The sequence below is a fragment of the Pseudophryne corroboree genome, chromosome 3 (genome assembly GCF_028390025.1).
Source record: "Pseudophryne corroboree isolate aPseCor3 chromosome 3, aPseCor3.hap2, whole genome shotgun sequence".
Lineage (NCBI taxonomy): Eukaryota > Metazoa > Chordata > Amphibia > Anura > Myobatrachidae > Pseudophryne > Pseudophryne corroboree.
Genome location: NC_086446.1, coordinates 158,995,721 through 159,017,088, shown reverse-complemented (window position 1 = coordinate 159,017,088; position 21,368 = coordinate 158,995,721). Strand labels below are relative to the sequence as shown.

The window sequence follows — 21,368 nt, the reverse complement described above, 5'->3', positions numbered from 1 at the left end:
AATAGCTTCCAACACCGTCTCCCTGTCGGAGGGAGATGTTGGTAAAGCAGACTTCAGGAAACTGCGAGGAAGAGACGTCTCGAATTCCAATCTGTACCCCTGTGATACTACCTGCAGGATCCAGGGGTCGACTTGCGAGTGAGCCCACTGCGTGCTGAAATTCTTGAGACGACCCCCCCACCGGACCTGAGTCCGCTTGTAGGGCCCCAGCGACATGCTGAGGACTTTCCAGAAGCGGGGGAAGGCTTCTGCTCCTGGGAAGGAGCTGCTTGCTGCAGTCTCTTACCCTTTCCTTTGCCTCGGGCAGATATGAATGGCCTTTTGCCCGCTTGTTCTTATGAGAACGAAAGGACTGAGGCTGAAAAGACGGTGTCTTTTTCTGTTGGGAGGTGACCTGAGGTAAAAAAGGTGGATTTTCCGGCTGTTGCCGTGGCCACCAAGTCCGATAGACCGACCCCAAATAATTCCTCCCCTTTATACGGCAAACTTCCATATGCCGCTTGGAATCCGCATCACCTGACCACTGTCGCGTCCATAAACTTCTTCTGGCAGAAATGGACAGCGCACTTACCCTTGATGCCAGAGTGCCAATATCCCTCTGTGCATCTCGCATATAAAGAAAATGCATCCTTTAAATGCTCTATAGTCAATAAAATATTGTCGCTATTCAGGGTATCAATATTTCCAGTCAGAGATTCCGACCAAACCCCCCCAGCACTGCACATCCATGCTGGGGCGATTGCTGGTCGCAGTATAACATCAGTATGTGTGTATATACTTTTTAGAGTATTTTCCAGCCTCCTATCAGCTGGATCTTTGAGGGCGGCCGTATCAGGAGACGGTAACGCCACTTGTTTTGATAAGCGTGTGAGCGCCTTATCTACCCTAGGGGGTGTTTCCCAGCGCGCCCTAACCTCTGGCGGGAAAGGGTATAATGCCAATAACTTCTTTGAAATTAGCAACTTCCTATCGGGGGTAACCCACGCTTCATCATACACTTCAATCAATTTATCTGATTCAGGAAAAACTACAGGTAGTTTTTTTCACACCCCACATAATACCCATTTTTGTGGTACTTGTAGTATCAGAAATATGTAACGCCTCCTTCATTGCCGTGATTATGTAACGTGTGGCCCTACTGGAAAATACGTTTGTTTCTTCACCGTCGACACTGGAGTCAGTGTCCGTGTCTGTGTCTATGTCGACCGACTGAGGTAATGGGCGTTTTAAAGCCCCTGACGGTGTTTGAGACGCCTGGACAGGTACTAATTGGTTTGCCGGCCGTCTCATATCGTCAACCGACCTTGTAGCGTGTTGACACTATCACGTAATTCCATAAATAAAGCCATCCATTCCGGTGTCGACTCCCTAGGGGGTGACATCCCATTACAGGCAATTGCTCCGCCTCCACTAACATCGTTCTCATACCTGTCGACACACACATACCGACACACAGCACACACACAGGGAATGCTCTGATAGAGGACAGGACCCCACTAGCCCTTTGGGGAGACAGAGGGAGAGTTTGCCAGCACACACCAAGGCGCTATAATTATACAGGGACAACCTTATAGTAAGTGTTTTTTCCCTTATAGCAGCTTAATATATATACTAATATCGCCAAAATATGCCCCCCCTCTCTGTTTTAACCCTGTTTCTGTAGTGCAGTGCAGGGGAGAGCCTGGGAGCCTTCCCACCAGCGGATCTGTGTGGGAAAAATGGCGCTGTGTGCTGAGGAGATAGGCCCCGCCCCCTTCACGGCGGGCTCTTCTCCCGGTTTTTTCTGTAATCCTGGCAGGGGTTAAATACATCCATATAGCCCAGGGGCTATATGTGATGTATTTTTAGCCAGTAAAGGTAATTACATTGCTGCCCAGGGCGCCCCCCCCAGCGCCCTGCACCCTCAGTGACCGCGGTGTGAAGTGTGCTGAGAGCAATGGCGCACAGCTGTAGTGCTGTGCGCTACCTTAAGAAGACTGGGACGTCTTCAGCCGCCGATTTCTGGACCTCTTCTCTCTTCAGCATCTGTAAGGGGGCCGGCGGCGCGGCTCCGGTGACCCATCCAGGCTGTACCTGTGATCGTCCCTCTGGAGCTAGTGTCCAGTAGCCTAAGAACCCAATCCATCCTGCACGCAGGTGAGTTCGCTTCTTCTCCCCTTAGTCCCGCGTTGCAGTGAGCCTGTTGCCAGCAGGACTCACTGAAAATAAAAAACCTAACAAACTTTTATACTAAGCAGCTCTTTAGGAGAGCCACCTAGATTGCACCCTTCTCGGCCGGGCACAAAAACCTAACTGAGGCTTGGAGGAGGGTCATAGGGGGAGGAGCCAGTGCACACCACCTAGTGGTCAAACTTTTAATTTTGTGCCCTGTCTCCTGCGGAGCCGCTATTCCCCATGGTCCTGACGGAGTCCCCAGCATCCACTTAGGACGTCAGAGAAAGTATCTATACATGTTGTGGTTTTCTGGTATGTATTTACTTTTAAAGTGTATGTTACAACAGAAAGATGGAAACTGTTATCTATGCTTTTGTCTTTAACCATTTTTTGTGCTTATTGACGTAGGATTTATGGAAATTCCTTGGTCATAGCTTAGAACTTCAGCGAGATAGGAAGGACCAGAAATAATGTGTCCTTTGAAAACAGTTTGCATGATCCATCACTGCAGCAGCCTCATCAGGCATCATTTTATCCAACTGTGGTACGACATGAAATGAGCGGTTTAAGGGGGTAATTCAGAGTTGATCGCAGCAGCAAATTTGTTAGCAGTTGGGCAAAACCATGTGCACTGCAGGTGTGGCAGATATAACATGTGCAGAAACAGTTAGATTTGGGTGGGTTATTTTGTTTCTGTGCAGGGTAAATACTGTCTGCTTTATTTTTATACTGCAATTTAGATTTCAGTTTGAACACACCACACCCAAATCTAACTCTCTCTGCACATGTTACATCTGCCCCCCATCTGCTGCTGCAATCAACTCTGAATTAGGCCCTAAATTAGGAAACGCATATGGGACACATTTGAACTTAAGGGGGCTTGTACACCTCTGCCGCACTTGACACCTTGGATACTTTGAGGGCAAAATAGCAGCATCATGAAATACTTTATTATACCATGGAAACGAAGTCCTACTTGCAGGCCCTACTCCATGGATCAGATGACACAAAAATACTGTTTTTTCATTTCTACCTTCTGAGTATTTGCTATGGATATCTAATTATAATCCTGCAGATGTATTATAGATGGACTCCCTGAAAATTTTATTGAAAGCGGGATTTGAATATTGTGCAGTCTGGTTCAACCCACAAAATAAAACTAACTATTGTGAATCTAGGTAAGCACCAATGTAATCAACCAAGTTATTGGGCAACGCTGCACTTCAGCTGCGTAAAGTGATCTGACAGGGTGCAAATTCTACTTAGAACTGTTCTCCTGAACTACATGCACAAAGATAAAAACACAATTCATAATACTTTGTACAAAATGGAGTAGATGCTATACAAGATTCCAATGACACTAAAGCTTTAAATATAGCACCCTTTAGTATTAGGGATGTTGGAACTGTAACTTAAGGCCCGTACACACTGGTCGATATATCGGCCGTTCTCTTGAGCGGCCGATACATCGCGGGACCGTCGGCCAGTGTGTACGGGCGATACGTCTGTGAACTCCGTCGTTCACAGACGTATCGCGTCGGCTGCGCAGCACAGCCGACGGCCAATATATCTAACGATATATTGGCGCGTCGCTGTGTGTGTACGGGGCGGTCGTCCGACCGCCCGTACACATGCTGCGGCGGCCGGCGGTGATTGACAGGTAAACTGGGCGGGCGCCCGCCCAGTTCATGACGTCAGTCCCCCGACGGATCGGGCAGTGTGTATGCATAGCACACTGCCCGATCCGTACATAGATATATCTGCAGATCAATTGATCTGCAGATATATCTACTAGTGTGTACCCACCTTTATATAGGCTCAGTTTAAGTGCAGACATGTTTATACTGTAAGTAAAATACAACATAAGTGTATCTGATACATACAAGTTAATAAAATTTACTGAAAAAAACATCACACTTGTATCCTGCTAGACTACATAAAACAAAGACACAGGTATGGTGACATCTAGTGGTTATACAAAGAAAGGATGACAGCCCTCTTGCTACGAGAAAAAAAAAATGTTTTTAAAAGCATATTTACAAAAGAACCGAGAATAATTTCAAATACGTTAAAGTATTTCTAAACCCCAAAACTGATATTTTAAGATATGAAGATATGACCTGTAATAGTAAAATACAATGTTTAGCAATAACTCTACTCCATCAGTTTCATCTCCTACCACCCCCCCAAATCTGTAGGACAGTCTCCAAATGGGATCTGCTACAGGTGAAAAAGTGAAGCCCTAAGAGATTCCAATAGTGTGATAGAATTGCTTACTCATATATACGAATGAAACAACTGTTTGTCACCATCTGATTATTTCATAAAAGAACCACCTCGCTCCTAAAACGGCTGCCTGCTACACAGGAGTGGGAAAGAAAGTGGTGGAGACATTTAGAAATGTATAAACAGTATAGGTATTTTAAAATCATTATAAAGTTCAATACAATACATGTATATATTTACAATGTGAAATAATGGCTTCACATGCTCTTTAAATGAACCCGTAGCCATACAGCATGCTGTCAACTATATAATGAACCTCACAATGTACCATTGATGAGTGTAACCCCGTACACGATGAACTTGCCATGATTTACAAACAATGATGACAGCCAGGTCATGTACATTAAAGCAAACTGCAAGCAGAGCCTGGAAGAAGCATGCACCATCTTTCCCCATCCATGCACTGTTGTTAATCCCTTTCTAGAGGCCTTACTTCGACAAATGGATCACTGCTTAAGATGCACATGTGCTCTGCTCACACATGAAGTACACAATGCAGCTCAGATGGTAAGGAGTTGGAAACATAATGATAACCGATCACCTGACCGCCCATCTTGAAATATTGTATGTTACAAAAATAATATACACTTTGCTAGACCGCTTCGCTAAGCACTTGCATGAATTAATGCCTATACAGAGTGTAAGATACTCACCATATTTGCAAAGTAACTGGATGACTAAGCGACTTCGAGCTGTATTCAGGCTAATAAGGCATTTTTCTACAGTCTTCTCCAGAGACGGAAGGGAACGGAAGACACTCACCACGGACTAGTAGAAAAATAAAGCGTAAATGAGCTGACAATTCCTATACTACTTACTACTGCACAACCATGGTGCACTTTTTCAGCTACACCCCTAGAGAACGCCCAGCTTTCTGCGTGTGCCTGCTGGAGCGCCAATTACCTTCATGTGGATCTTGCAGTGAACGGCTCCTCCACTTGCCTCATAGCTATGGAAGAATAGTGGCGCAAAGGTGAAAGAGGCGTAGGCTGATCGTGAGGAGTTCACAGAGCGCAGACAGAGCTGAGAAGATAATACAGGAAATGGCATTAACTGATCTTATGGAAGGATAGGGTCACGACTAGAAGATTTTGGGCAAGTAAGCCATGCATGTCAAAGTGACCAATATGTGTTCACACGGATCCATTGCTGCCTCCTGATAATATTGTATATTACCTAAGTAGAGCAGCAGCTCAGGTTAATAAAACCAATGCGTGAAACACAAATAAGCAGAATACTATTTTTACTGAACACTGAAAGAAAAATGAGGTAAAACTAAACCCCAGATGATATTTTTAGCTAAGGTCTTATTTCACAATTACACATACAGTACGTATTCTCTCTGCCCCCCGGTGATTGCCTCAGTGTAGGCACGTATGAGAGTAGTGGGTTGATACCGCACTGAACCAAAGATATTGTGCTTATCAGCAGAAGAAAACCAAAATAAACTTAAATACTGTGAATAAATTTCAGTGGATTTATATATTGGCGGTGCACCCTGAGTCAATGTTATACATAGCAATTTATACAAAAGGAAGAAAAAGACTCTTGTGGGTGCACTCTTTAAAAATCAGTCACAAGAAGACTATAGTAATGAAATGTTAAAACTTTAGCATTTAATATTTCATATTAAAACTTAAAACAGTTAATGTATCCAGAAAGAACATACATGAAAAAACAGGTACACACAGTGATTAAAATCCGTCGCACGAGTGGTCTCTCATTTTATGCCAATGCTGATATTACCCTGTATATGGGGACCACAATAGTGTTGAATAGTGTGTATGGTTTTGGGGACCGGTACTGACCACGGTCAACACTACTGTGGTCCCCCTGTACAGGGTAATATCAGCATTGGCATAAAATGAGAGACCACTCGTGCGACGGATTTTAATCACTGTGTGTACCTGTCTTTTCATGTATGTTCTTTCTGGATACATTAACTGTTTTAATTTTTAATATGAAATATTAAATGCTAATGTTTTAACATTTCATTACTATAGTCTTCTTGTGACTGATTTTTGAAGAGTGCACCCACAAGAGAGTCTTTTTCTTCCTTTTGTATAAATTGCTCAGTGTAGACACAGCTAACAAATGTATAAAGCAGACACAATGTTTCTTACCCCATCATCTAAAGGTTCAAAGTATAACTCTTCCCCGATTCGGGAGAGGGAGTGAATGGCACGACCAAGTGCTAAAAGACAGAAAAATAGGATTTTAATTACCTACCGGTAAATCCTTTTCTCGTAGTCCGTAGAGGATGCTGGGGTTCCATTTAGTACCATGGGGTATAGACGATAGACGGGTTCACTAGGAGCCATGGGCACTTTAAGATTTTAATAGTGTGGGCTGGCTCCTCCCTCTATGCCCCTCCTACCAGACTCAGTCTAGAAACTGTGCCCGAGGAGACTGACATACTTCAAGAGAAAGAAATACACAGATAGTGGTGAGAATCACACCAGCTCACACATAACAAAAAGGAAAGCCAAGCTAACCACACTGAAACGATTCAGCAAAGACTGAACCAACAATAACTAACCAAGTCACCCTATCCGTTTAGTAGATAGACAGTGTCTAGTTAGACAGTCAATAGATAGACACCATATATTAGACAGACATTAGGTCGACAGGGTCAAAAGGTCGACAGGGTCAAAAGGTCGACATAAAAAAGATAGACAAATGTGTTTTTTTTATTTAACATGTTTTTGGATTATTTCATACATGCTCTATCCATGTCGGCATAGAGTTGGTTATAAACTTTGTGGCGAGCGTAGCGAGCCACCGTGCCCGAAGCGTGGCGAGCGAAGCGAGCCCCGCGAGGGTATGCCTTTCTACAATTGGGGTGCCAGATGACAAAACTATCCACACAAACCACAAAAATGCAAAAAACATGGTGTCTACCTTTTTCATGTCGACCATTTTCCTGTCGACATTTTGACCCTGTCGACCTTTTGACCCTGTCGACCTAATGTCTGTCTAACATATGGTGTCTATCTATTGACTGTCTAACTAGACACTATCTATCTTTCATACCGGAACCCCAAGTCACAATGCAGGAAACGAAGCACTGGGTGTGCGCCCAGCATCCTCTACGGACTATGAGAAAAGGATTTACCGGTAGGTAATTAAATCCTATTTTCTCTTACGTCCTAGAGGATGCTGGAGTTCCATTTAGTACCATGGGGATGTACCAAAGCTCCCAGTACGAGAGGGAGAGTTCCTGCAGAACAGATTGACCAAACCGTAGGTCCTCAGAGGCCAAAGTATCGAATTTGTAGAACTTAGCAAACATGTTCGACCCTGACTAAGTAGCTGCTCGGCAAAGCTGTAATGGCGAGACACCCTGGGCAGCCGCCCAGGAAGAACCCACTTTACGAGTAGAGTGGGCCTGAACAGATTGGACACGGCAAGCCTGCTGTAGAATAAACATGCTGGATAGTAAACCTGTTCCAGCAAGAAATCGTCTGTTTAGAAGCAGGACACCCAACCTTGTTGGGATCATAAAGGACAAACCGAGTGTTCAACTTCCTGTGACGAGAAGTTCTCTTCACATAATTTCAAAGCCCTCACAACATCCAAGGACTTTGATGCAATTGAGGAGTCAGTAGCCACTGGCACCACAATAGGTTGGTTGATATGAAAAGCCGACACAACCTTTGGAATTAATTGATGACGCGTTCTGAGCTCAGCTCTATATTCATGGAAAATCAAGTAGGGGCTCTTGCATGACAATGCCCCCAATTCTGACACACGTCTAGCAGATGCCAATGCCAACAGTGTGACCGCCTTCCAAGTAAGAAACTTGACGGCCACCTCCTGTAAAGGTTCGAACCAATCCGACTGTAGGAACTGCAGCACCACATTAAGATCCCGAGGTGCCGTAGGAGCACAAAGGGAGGCTGGATGTGCAGAACCCCTTTCAAGAATGTCTGAACCTCAGGGAGAGCAGCCAATTGTTTCTGGAAGAAAATGGATAAGGTCGAAATCTGGACCTTTATGGAGCCCAAGCGTAGGCCCACATCCACACCTGCTTGCAGAAAGAGGAGAAACCATCCTAGTTGAAACTCCACCGTAGGAAACTTCTCAGATTTACACCAAGACACATACTTTTTCCAAATCCGATGGTAATGTTTAGACGTTACTCCTTTCCTAGCATGGATCACAGTAGGAATGGCCTTGTTTGGAATGCCCTTTCGAGCTAAGATCTGCCGTTCAACCTCCATGCCGTCAAACGTAGCCGTGGTAAGTCTTGATAGGCGAACAGCCCCTGTTGTAGAAGGTCCTCTCGAAGAGGAAGAGGCCTCTGATCCTCCAGCAGTAATTCCAGAAGATCCACATACCAAGCCCTTCTTGGCCAGTCCGGAGCAATGAGGATCGCCTGAACTCTTGTTCTTTTTATTAGTTTGAGAATCCTTGGGATGAGTGGAAATGGAGGGAACACATACACTGACTGGAACACCCACGGAGTTGCAAGGGCGTCCACAGCCACTGCTTGTGGGTCTCTCAACCTGGAACAGTACCTCCAAAGCTTCTTGTTGAGGCGGGAGGCCATCATGTCTATTTGAGGTACACCCCATCAACTTGTTACCTCTGTGAAAACCTCCGCCCCATTCTCCTGGATGGAGATCGTGTCTGTTTAGGAAGTCCGCTTCCCAGTTGTCCACTCCCGGAATGAAGATTGCAGACAGCGCCACCGCATGCTTTTCTGCCCAGAGGAGGATTCTTGTTACTTCTGACATCGCCGCTCTGCTCTTCGTTCCACCCTGTCGGTTTATGTAGGACACTGACGTTACATTGTCCGACTGAACCTGAATGGCCTGATCTTGCAGAAGATGTGCCGCTTGTAGAAGGCCGTTGTAAACGGCCCTTAGTTCCAGAATGTTTATTGGAAGGATTGATTCCAGATTTGACCACTTTCCTTGGAAGTTTTCCCCTTGGTTGACTGTTCCCCAACCTCTGAGATTTGCATCCGTGGTTAGAAGGATCCAATTCTGAATCCCGAACCTACGGCCCTCGAGAAGGTGAGAAGCTTGTAGCCACCAGAGGAGTGAAATTCTGGCTTTCGGCGACAGATGTATCCGCTGGTGCATGTGAAGATGAGATCCCGACCATTTGTCCAGGAGATCCAGTTGGAAGGACCTTGCATGAAATCTTCCGTACTGTAGAGCCTCGTAGGAGGCTACCATCTTCCCCAGAAGGCGAATGCATTGATGAACTGATCCCCGGGGTGGCTTCAGGACATCCCGGACCATTGATTGGATCACCAATGCTTTCTCCACCAGTAGAAAGACCTTCTGCACTTCCGTGTCGAGTATCATCCCCAGGAAGGGCAGTCTCCTTGTCGGCTCCAAATGTGACTTTGGAAGGTTCAGGATCCACCCATGATCCTGTAGTAGTCGCGTTGAAAGAGCAATACTCTGTAACGGTCTCTCCCTGGAAGATGCTTTTATCAGCAGATCGTCCAGATAGGGAATTATGTTCACTCCCTGTTTGCGGAGGAGTAGCATCATCTCTGCCATGACCTAGGTGAACACCCTTGGTGCTGTGGAGAGGCCAAATGGCAGTGCCTGGAACTGATAGTGACAATCCAGCAGCGCAAATCTTAGATAAGCCTGGTGAGGCGGCCAGATCGGAATGTGAAAGTACGCATCCTTGATATCCAGGGATACCAGGAATCCCCCCTCCTCCAGACCTGAGATCACCGCTCTCAGAGACTGCATCTTGAATTTGAATTCTCTCAAGTAGGGGCTTAATGACTTTAGATTTAATATCAGCTTTACCGAACCGTCCAGTTTCGGTACCACAAACAGGCTTGAGTAATAACCCTTGTATTTTTGGTGAGGTGGAACTGGATCAATGACATTTGTTTGAAACAATTTTTGAATGGCTTCCTGTAGGATAGTACTTTCTATCAGTGAAGCTGGTACGCCTGATTTGAAGAATCTGTGAGATGGGAGCACTTGAAACTCCAGTATGTACCCCTGGGTAACAATATCTTTTACCCAGGGGTCTAGGCATGATGATGCCCTGACGTGACTGAAATTCTTTAGTCTCGCTCCCACCTGCCCAATCTCCAGGCTGGGAGGTCCATCGTCATGCTGAAGACCTTGAGGAAGCAGAACCTGGTTTATGTTCCTGAGAACCTGTTCGTGCAGGTTTTCTGGATTTTCCCCGACCACCTCTAAAGAAAGTGGAAGGGGTTTTGGATTTTCTAACTTTCGCGGTCCGAAAGGACTGCAGTGTAGAGAAGAGAAGATTTCCTAGGCGGTGGCGCTGCTGAGGGAAGAAAGGTTGACTTACCCGCAGTTGCCGTGAAGATCCACGCATCCAGTGCATCCCTAAACAGAGCTTGACCTGTGAAGGGTAGGTTTTCCACACTTTTCTTGGATTCTGCATCCGCAGTCCATTGGCGTAGCCAGAGTCCTCTGCGTGCCATGGAAGGAGCCCTTGCATTCAGCATGCCAAGGTCCTTCATGGCCTCCACCATGAAACCTGCAGAATCCTGTATGTGATGCAAAAACAATTCAATGTCACTCCTATCCATAGTATCTAAGTCTTCTAGTAACGTGCCTGACCACTTTACTATGGCTTTAGAAATCCACGCACAAGCAATAGTGGGTCTTAAAGCTACGCCAGTAGCTGTGTAAAGTGATTTGAGCGTGGTCTCAATCTTGCGGTCAGCTGGCTCTTTTAAAGCGGTTGAACCAGGGACAGGTAAAACCACCTTCTTTGACAATCTAGATACAGAAGCGTATACAATAGGAGGGTTTTCCCACTTTTTTTCTGTCCTCTTCAGGGAAAGGGAAAGCAATAAGAACCCTGTTTGGGATCTGGAATTTTTTTTCTCTGGGCTTTCCCAGGATTTTACAAACAAAGAGTTTAACTCCTTAGAAACCGGGAAGGTAAGCGAGGAATTCTTACTTTCCTCTACCTGCTCAGGTACTTTCTCAGTAATATGTAAAATGTCCCTAATGGCTTCAATCATTAGTTGCACCCCCTTCGCAAGTGATTGCATATCCCAGTCACCATTCCCTGTATCAGAGTCGGTGTCAGTGTCAGCTTGTATTATCTGGGCAAGTGTACTTTTCTGTGGGTATGTAGGGGGGTCTTAGACGAAGCAGCGGGGGCTGAGTATGTCAAACCCTCCACAGATTTTCTCAAAAACGGCTTTTCTTTCTCATTATGTGACATCCTTGTTAAAATCTGTGATATCATTCCCCTTAAAGAATCCACCCATGGGGGTTCGGATTCAGAAGGCTGGGAAAGCACATTGCAGTACATGGAATAGACTCTTCAGGAGAAGATACACACTCTGCAGCACAAGATACAGAGTACTTAGACATGGTAAAGTGAGATATACACTTACACACACACACACACACACACAGGAAAATGTCAGACACAGTTTCCCCCAGAGTACCTTCAAAGAGTCACAGAGTATAAGGAGCCAGCCACACAGCGCCCCAGTAGGCAGTTATTATGATAAAAGCCCGGCGCTGACCAAGTAACCTTAATAGGGTAGTTAATACTGTTACCATACTCCTCCCCCTCCCCTGTCTATAACGCCCTGGCACCGCAGAGGTATAGCTGGAGTTATCTGGAGGGCAGCGCTCCTCGTCAGCATCTCTGTACTGTGATCTGGAGGGAGAAAAAGGCGCTGATGAGTGCTGGATCCGCCTTGAGAGGAAGCCCTGCCACTTGCAATGGCTCGCAGATTCACGCACTAAGTTGTTTATACTGGCCTCAGGTGTTTGTTGCTTACAGCAGGGATTAGCCCATGTTAGCCAAGTGACCAGTTAGGGTGAATTGCGCTGGCCCAGGACGCCCCTCAGGCGCCAACCCAGAGTGTTGCTGAGCCTGCCGGACCGCAGCCTGTCAGAGCTGCGCTCCCAGCCTTGTGCTGCCATTCCAGTCAGCGACCCGCTAACCGGGCCGCCGGCGCTGTACTCCCCAATCTTCTTTATTCTGGCTCTGTTAGGGGGTGGCGGCTGTGCTGCGGGAGTGAGCGGTCGCCTCGTGGGCTTGTGATCAGCACCCTCAGGAACTCAGTGTCCTGTCAGCGGAGATAGAGAACCATTAACTTCAAGAGTTGGTTCCTACTCCTCCCCCCTCCCCCCCTAAGTCCCACGAAGCAGGGAGGCTGTTGCCAGCAGCCTTCCTGTAACCTAACAAACTCAGAAAACAATAAAACTAGAAAAACTCCTAAGAGCTCCCCTAGCTGTGACTGGCTCCTCTGGGCACATTTTCTAAACTGAGTCTGGTAGGAGGGGCATAGAGGGAGGAGCCAGTCCACACTATTAAACTCTTAAAGTGCCCATGGCTCCTAGTGGACCCGTGTATACCCCATGGAACGAAATGGAACCCCAGCATCCTCTAGGACGTAAGAGAAAGTAAGACAGCTACTAGGTTAGGCTTAGACTGATAACACAGACATACATGTGTATCTCAGCTAGCTCACCCTTAATGTTGGCTCCAGTAATAATGCACTTTACGCCTGCACCCATGTTTGTCACATAGGACTCTGTAGCTCTTGGGTGCTAAAACTAGGAACCACTGCAACATAGAAATAAGGATTAGACCAAAGCATATTCAAGATATTGAAAACATATATACTTTTTGTATTACATTTATTTATTTTTTAAATGAGTGTCAGTGATGTGGGTTCTTTATGTTGAATAACAGTAACATTACATTGGGGTCAATTCTATTCGGCAACTAAAGAATAGCGCCGGGAATTAGCTCCCGACGCTACCCGCAATTGTCGGGAATTCTTCTCTCATCCCCGGGGGATGAGAGAAGAAACCCGACAAAAGTGCTGCCTCGCGGCCGACGCGAGGCTGATTCTGTCGGGAATCAGCATCGCCGCGGGTAGTTAAGTCGGAGAATGCCCGTTCTCCTGACAAAACAACCTGTTAAGTCGGCGAGAACGGGACATCGCCGACTTAACTTTAGCTGAATTGAATAGCGTCGGGAGCTAATTCCCGGCGCTATTCTTTAGTTGCCGAATAGAATTGACCCCAATGTAACCATGTCTGCCTTTTCATGGTCTTCATATAACCAAGGAGAAGATTGGATAACAATAGCACTGCCAAATGCTTCCTATGGCAGTGTGATACCTTCACATAATGTGACAGAATGTGAACCCAGTAGAAGGGAGAGAGATACCTTTACAATGGTGAGAGAAAATGAACTCACGGAATGTTCTCTTGTGACAGACGACGGAATGCCGACTGCGGACATCCCAAAGGTAAGTATTGGGGTCACTGTTAGGGTTAGGGCCTGGGAGGAGGGGTGGGCAATAGAAGGGGTGGAGTGTTAGCAGTAGGTGCCAACCCCCTCCCCCCGGGTCTTAGCCCTAGCCACCACCCCCAGGTGGGTTGGGTTAGGGGAGGTGTAATTGTTGATGAGACGAATGCCCGTTTGCGTATACTGCGTGTAATCAATGCACTTACTCCTGCCTACATCTAGATAGGCAGACTGGGATAAAGAAAAAGCATTCTAACACAAACATAGGGCCTAATTAGCAGAATTTGCTATCCTTTGGATCGCATGCTGAGGGCCGCCCATCACAGGGCAAGGCCGCCCAGCATGCTGCCAGCCGCCTCTCCCCCTTCAACAAGTAGAAATTGCGATCGCAACGCAATTTCTGCTTGTTAGCAGAAATAGCGGAAGCCTCCTGCCGGCACAGTTTAGCTGCGCCCGCCGGAGACCCGCTGCCATCTTCCCGAGCGATCACACCCCTATTCGTCCGGATCCGCCCCCGCAACGCTCCGTCTACTCCCTGGAAACGGAGCGTTGCCCGCCCCCCCTCTGCCCTGACTGATTGACAGGCAGAGGCGATCGCATTTTCTGCATATACGCAGGGCGGCCACTGCGCATGCGCCCGCATATTTTTCTCAATAATTCCAGTTTGATCGCACACTGCGACCCAACCTGAACTAGACCCATAGCACAGTAAATATGTGTTATGCAAATGCAGTCATGCAGACCTGCAGAAACGGGAACACACGTACAGCTGTTAAAAGGTGTATATCTTTGGCATCATGACGTGTCGCAAACAAGCGCATATGTTGAAGATGAGAAGGCTTCTTGAGAGCTGTACAGCTTTGCACGTGTGGCGGGGGGGGGGGGGGGGGGGGGAATAAATCTATTTTTCTGTTTTCCAAACAAATCTGCATCAGTCCCATAGGGGGGTAGATACAATAGGGTCCCAGTTTGCAAATGTGCTCATTTTAGGCGATTCTGTAGAGGTATCAAAAGCAGCAGTATTTTTTGGCAAATCCAGGTTGGTTTTGTCCCAAAAAACAAACACTACTTTAAATCTTGTGGTAAAATCTTTGGAAATTCTGCACTTATGCAAACACTATTACATTCCCCTACTGGTGTATGTCCAGAGGCCCATTAACTTCACCACTGAGATGTCCCGCTTATAAAAGTGCCTTTGCAAGAATAGTGCCGCACCACAAGACTGCATACAACAAGTCTCCTATGGAACAATAGCGGCCATAACCTACTAGCTGGAATACTGTACATATATTCTGGTGTCGGTCACATGACCGCCAGCATCCCGAAAGCCGGGATGCAACAGCTTCTTAACTCAAGCCCGTCATAGATATATCACCCAGGGGAAATTACACAATTATGGTAATTATGTGGCACAGATTAGGAATTTCTGCACTATTGGACACATCAGGAATTAAACATTTTTAAAAAGTACTAACTTCAGTAGGTCTGTCTGCTCTAATGCACTTTCTGCATTCGGCTGTATGGCTCATTTCAGCAGCACAACCTGAGTACATCATCATTGGAGTGGTGTTGGAGAAATGACAGTGTGTAATCATTAGTCCTGGATTGTGGCACCAGTTGCTAAATGTAAATGTATAAATGACAGTGAATGTTGGACAACGTGTTCAACACTAACATGAAAAGTCCACTGTTCTGTTACTTCATTTATCATATAAGATTAGTAGTAATATAGCTTAGGTACTGACATGAGCACAGGAATACAGGTAAATGCTAAAGCACACCCTTTTTATAACACCAGCCTGACTTACAACTAGCACAAAAGTACATTATAGTACAGTAATTCAATTACATGTGACTCTGTAGACAATATACCTTCTCTAAGCCTCAGTCTCCTATAACTGCTCAGTGGGGTACAGACCAGAAACCATGCCAGGAAATAGCAGATAACTGAAAAGTAAACGCTCCATCTGCTTCCCGATCTGACGCATTAGAGTTCAAAGGGGAATAGCATAGGGATTTCGTGTTGTCTTTGGTATAGGCGCCATTTTATGCAGGAGAGTGAGCGTCTTTCGGGTGCAGTTGGTCTACAAAATAATGGCCGACGAAGAAGTATGTTATGTATGTGACAACAATAACTCCAATGTTTGAAGGAGAAAGACTTGCGCTGTGACTGGTCTGATACATCAGAAGACAAACTATACGTGAATAAGAATTAAGAAGCTAACTTCAGCCTCGTGTGTTTATAAGGGATTTATTAGGGACCTGTGTGTAGTGATCGGATATCTGTGTTGCCTTTCCATGGTGATCAGTACAAATGGCGTGTCGTAATTTTTAGGTGATATGATATTACCTGTGTATAGTCATCATTTTGTATTGGGAGTATTATATCGGTTATGACTTGTGCACAGTGACCAGTACATGCCTCCCAACATGACCCTCTCCAGGAGGGACAAATTGCTCTGCTACTGGACTTTCCGCTTAATTTATGATTGCCGGCACCTGTGTTGAACAGGTTAATGGATAAGAAAGGTGTTTCAGCACAGGTGCCGGCAATCATACATTAAGAGGGAAGTCCAGGAGCAGAGCATTGTGTCCCTCCTGGACAGGGTCATGTTGGGAGGTATGCCAGTATGATATCTGTATGACTTGTGTATGGGGATCAGTAACAGATGTGCATACCCTCCAACATTTTACACATAAAAATCGGAACAAATTAGGAAAGGGGCGTGGCCACGGGAAAAGGATATTTTCCTATGCTTTCAATGGAAGTTTGAAGAGCAAAAACTTGGTACAGACCATAGAATAAAGGTACCGTATCTAATAAAAAGGTATAGTTGGACGGTATGGGTGTGTGATATCTTTATGACCTGTGTATAGGGATCAGTATGCGTCAGGTGTGTGATATCATTAATATGCTCTGTGTATACAGTATATGTGACATATGTGTAGTGCTCAGTTTGTGTCAGATGATTGCTATTAAGGTGGGTACACACTAGGCGATGTGCTCTATGAACGACGTCGCCCAGTGGTTTTCCCCTTCTGGGGCGATCGGTCGGCGGCAGTGCATACACACATATCAAAAAAGAAAGATAACCCAGCGCAAGCTGATGATATTCAAATATCTGCAGCCTCTAAAGTGGGTATGCTCCTCCCACAAAATGACAAAAAGACTAGAAAATTTCCTTCCACAAGTGAAAAGAAAGTAGAGGCGCTGATATGAGAATATTATTAATACACACGTCTATGACAATATATATATAATTAATAATTTTTTATTTTAAGCAATAAAAACAATTATTTATATTAATATTAGTACCGGACGGTAAATACATTAAATGCTTTACATAATTTGTATAATTCTTAAAACTGAGTGATATAAAACAAATTCGTTCCTATATAGAAAAAGAAATATTTGTCAGAATGTCCTTTATAGTAGACAATTATCAAGGCATTTGGGATCTATTGCACTGATGTATACCGCAGTTCAGAGGGAGCAGACTGTGAAGCGGCTGTGGGAGAGATTAGCGCTGGAGGCAGCGTCGGCACCCAAGCTTGGAAGTGGTGTGTGTTCCGGAGGAGAGGACGAGGTGAGCACTTCATTATATACCTCATAGAAATGGAATTATTGCCATACAGCTCTCCCACTATCAAGTAAAACCACCACTTGCACAAAAAAGCAAAATTGTGCCTCCCCTGCACTTTAATAAATAAAGAGACTGCCTTATAAGCGAACTGTACTGGGTATACCAACATCCAGTTTAAATATTGCACACAAGACAGCCCAGTATTTGAATATACCCCACTTCCAGATAGGTCCGCACTAAAAGGAACTGCTACCAGCGGACGGGAAGAGGGATTATTATCATTGAGCTGGGTATATACATCAGTGCAATAGATCCCAAATGCCTTGATAATTGTCTACTATAAAGGACATTCTGACAAATATTTCTTTTTCTATATAGGAACGAATTTGTTTTATATCACTCAGTTTTAAGAATTATACAAATTATGTAAAGCATTTAATGTATTTACCGGCCGGTACTAATATTAATATAAATAATTGTTTTTATTGCTTAAAATAAAAAATTATTAATTATATATATATATTGTCATAGACGTGTGTATTAATAATATTCTCATATCAGCGCCTCTACTTTCCATACACACATATGACCATATTGCTCAGTGACGTCATGCCACGGCCGGGTTGTGGAGGCAGCTCCTGGATGTCCAAATTGAGCTGCACGCACGGCCAACAGCGAGGGTTGTTAAAGACCCCCAGGGCCGTGCATCGCTCCGCGGCGGCATACTCACTTGCTGAGAAAGTAAACAGCGTCGCTCAGGAAAGTGGAAAATGAGCGACAATGTTTACTTTCTCGGCAAGTGTGTATGCACCTTTTAGTGTGTGTCAAGTGTATAATATAATTTATGTATTTATTAAAAAAATAATAATAATAAATTAGTCTAATGCACTAATGGGTAATTTAATGATTTCTATAGTTTGATGATATTTTAAAGCCTGCAGACTCCATCTCGTTCCTAGGCAGGCTACGCTTTGTATCACCGCTTTCCATAAGAGGCACACAGCTGACAACCTCTTATGGAAACTGAGGAACATCATCGCAGAATGGCTTACCCCAATTGGACTCTCCTGGGGATTTGTGACATCGGACAACGCCACCAATATTGTGCGTGCATTACGTCTGGGCAAATTCCAGCACGTCCCATGTTTTGCACATACATTGAATTTGGTGGTGCAGAATTATTTAAAAAACGACAGGGGCGGGCAAGAGATGCTGTCGGTGGCCCGAAGAATTGCGGGCCACTTTCGGCATTCAGCCACCGCGTGCCGAAGACTGGAGCACCAGCAAACAGTCCTGAACCTGCCCTGCCATCATCTGAAGCAAGAGGTGGTAACGAGGTGGAATTCAACCCTCTATATGCTTCAGAGGATGGAGGAGCAGCAAAAGGCCATTCAAGCCTATACATCTGCCTACGATATAGGCAAACGGAGGGGGAATGCACCTGACTCAAGCGCAGTGGAGAATGATTTCAACGTTGTGCAAGGTTCTGCAACCCTTTGAACTTGCCACACGTGAAGTCAGTTCAGACACTGCCAGCCTGAGTCAGGTCATTTCCCTCATCTGGCTTTTGCAGAAGAATCTGGAGACATTGAAGGAGGAGCTAAAACAGAGCGATTCCGCTAGGCATGTGGGACTTGTGGATGGAGCCCTTAATTCGCTTAACCAGGATTCACGGGTGGTCAATCTGTTGAAATCAGAGCACTACATTTTGGCCACCGTGCTCGATCCTAGATTTAAAACCTACGTTGTATCTCTCTTTCCGGCAGACACAAGTCTGCAGAGGTTCAAAGACCTGCTGGTAAGAAAATTGTCAAGTCAAGCGGAACGTGACCCGTCAACATCTCCTTCACATTCTCCTGCAACTGGGGGTGCGAGGAAAAGGCTACGAATTCCGAGCCCACCCGCTGGCGGTGATGCAGGGCAGTCTGGAGCGAGTGCTGACATCTGGTCCGGACTGAAGGACCTGCCAACGATTACTGACATGTCATCTACTGTCACTGCATATGATTCTCTCACCATTGAAAGAATGGTGGAGGATTATATGAGTGACCGCATCCAAGTAGGCACGTCAGACAGTCCGTACGTATACTGACAGAAAAGAAGCAATTTGGAGGCCCTTGCACAAACTGACTTTATTCTACCTAAGTTGCCCTCCCTCCAGTGTGTACTCCGAAAGAGTGTTTAGTGCCGCTGCTCACCTTGTCAGCAATCGGCGTACGAGGTTACTTCCAGAAAATGTGGAGAAGATGATGTTCATTAAAATGAATTATAATCAATTCCTCCATGAAGACATTCACCAGCAGCAATTGCCTCCAGAAAGTACACGGGGACCTGAGATGGTGGATTCCAGTGGGGACGAATTAATAATCTGTGAGGAGGGGGATGTACACAGTGAAAGGGGTGATGAATCGGACGATGATGATGAGGTGGACATCTTGCCTCCGTAGAGCCAGTTTGTGCAAGGAGAGATTGATTGCTTCTTTTTTGGTGGGGGCCCAAACCAACCAGTCATTTCAGTCACAGTCGTGTGGCAGACCCTGTCGCTGAAATGATGGGTTCGTTAAAGTGTGCATGTCCTGTTTTTACAACATAAGGGTGGGTGGGAGGGCCCAAGGACAATTCCATCTTGCACCTCTTTTTTCTTTCATTTTTCTTTGCGTCATGTGCTGTTTGGGGAGTGTTTTTTTGAAGGGCCATCCTGCGTGACACTGCAGTGCCACTCCTAGATGGGCCAGGTGTTTGTGTCGGCCACTTGGGTCGCTTAGCTTAGTCACACAGCTACCTCATTGCGCCTCTTTTTTTCTTTGCGTCATGTGCTGTTTGGGGAGTATTTTTTTGAAGGGCCACCCTGCGTGACACTGCAGTGCCACTCCTAGATGGGCCAGGTGTTTGTGTCGGCCACTAGGGTCGCTTAGCTTAGTCACACAGCTACCTCATTGCGCCTCTTTTTTTCTTTGCGTCATGTGCTGTTTGGGGAGTATTTTTTTGAAGGGCCATCCTGCGTGACACTGCAGTGCCACTCCTAGATGGGCCAGGTGTTTGTGTCGGCCACTAGGGTCGCTTAGCTTAGTCACACAGCTACCTCATTGCGCCTCTTTTTTTCTTTGCGTCATGTGCTGTTTGGGGAGTATTTTTTTGAAGGGCCACCCTGTGTGACACTGCAGTGCCACTCCTAGATGGGCCAGGTGTTTGTGTCGGCCACTAGGGTCGCTTAGCTTAGTCACACAGCTACCTCATTGCGCCTCTTTTTTTCTTTGCGTCATGTGCTGTTTGGGGAGTATTTTTTTGAAGGGCCATACTGCGTGACACTGCAGTGCCACTCCTAGATGGGCCAGGTGTTTGTGTCGGCCACTAGGGTCGCTTAGCTTAGTCACACAGCTACCTCATTGCGCCTCTTTTTTTCTTTGCGTCATGTGCTGTTTGGGGAGTATTTTTTTGAAGGGCCATCCTGCGTGACACTGCAGTGCCACTCCTAGATGGGCCAGGTGTTTGTGTCGGCCACTAGGGTCGCTTAGCTTAGTCACACAGCTACCTCATTGCGCCTCTTTTTTTCTTTGCGTCATGTGCTGTTTGGGGAGTATTTTTTTGAAGGGCCACCCTGCGTGACACTGCAGTGCCACTCCTAGATGGGCCAGGTGTTTGTGTCGGCCACTAGGGTCGCTTAGCTTAGTCACACATCTACCTCATTGCGCCTCTTTTTTTCTTTGCGTCATGTGCTGTTTGGGGAGTATTTTTTTGAAGGGCCATCCTGCGTGACACTGCAGTGACACTCCCAGATGGGCCAGGTGTTTGTGTCGGCCACTAGGGTCGCTTAGCTTAGTCACACAGCTACCTCATTGCGCCTCTTTATTTCTTTGCGTCATGTGCTGTTTGGCGAGTATTTTTTTGAAGGGCCACCCTGCGTGACACTGCAGTGCCACTCCTAGATGGGCCAGGTGTTTGTGTCGGCCACTAGGGTCGCTTAGCTTAGTCACACAGCTACCTCATTGCGCCTCTTTTTTTCTTTGCGTCATGTGCTGTTTGGGGAGTATTTTTTTGAAGGGCCATCCTGCGTGACACTGCAGTGCCACTTCTAGATAGGCCAGGTGTTTGTGTCGG

The 21,368-nt window shown here is 45.9% G+C and overlaps 1 protein-coding gene across 2 annotated transcripts in view; it reads right to left on the bottom strand.

Annotated features, from left to right (window-relative positions):
• The window catches only part of RAD9A (RAD9 checkpoint clamp component A), a 321,575-nt gene extending 305,871 nt beyond the window's left edge, over nucleotides 1–15,704 (bottom strand). Inside the window, exons 1-5 of one of the 2 annotated variants that reach the window (XM_063958518.1) lie at nucleotides 15,559–15,704; nucleotides 12,899–12,993; nucleotides 6,564–6,634; nucleotides 5,344–5,463; nucleotides 5,094–5,208 (exon numbers count right to left, since the gene is read on the bottom strand). In XM_063958518.1, the coding sequence (XP_063814588.1) occupies nucleotides 5,094–5,208; nucleotides 5,344–5,463; nucleotides 6,564–6,634; nucleotides 12,899–12,944 (352 nt within the window). In that variant the 5' untranslated portion in view covers nucleotides 12,945–12,993; nucleotides 15,559–15,704. Of the gene's footprint in view, nucleotides 1–5,093; nucleotides 5,209–5,343; nucleotides 5,464–6,563; nucleotides 6,635–12,898; nucleotides 12,994–15,161; nucleotides 15,265–15,558 lie in introns of those variants that run through there. The other variant, XM_063958519.1, reaches the window with a different exon arrangement.
• Between the last annotated feature and the right edge of the window lie 5,664 nt (nucleotides 15,705–21,368).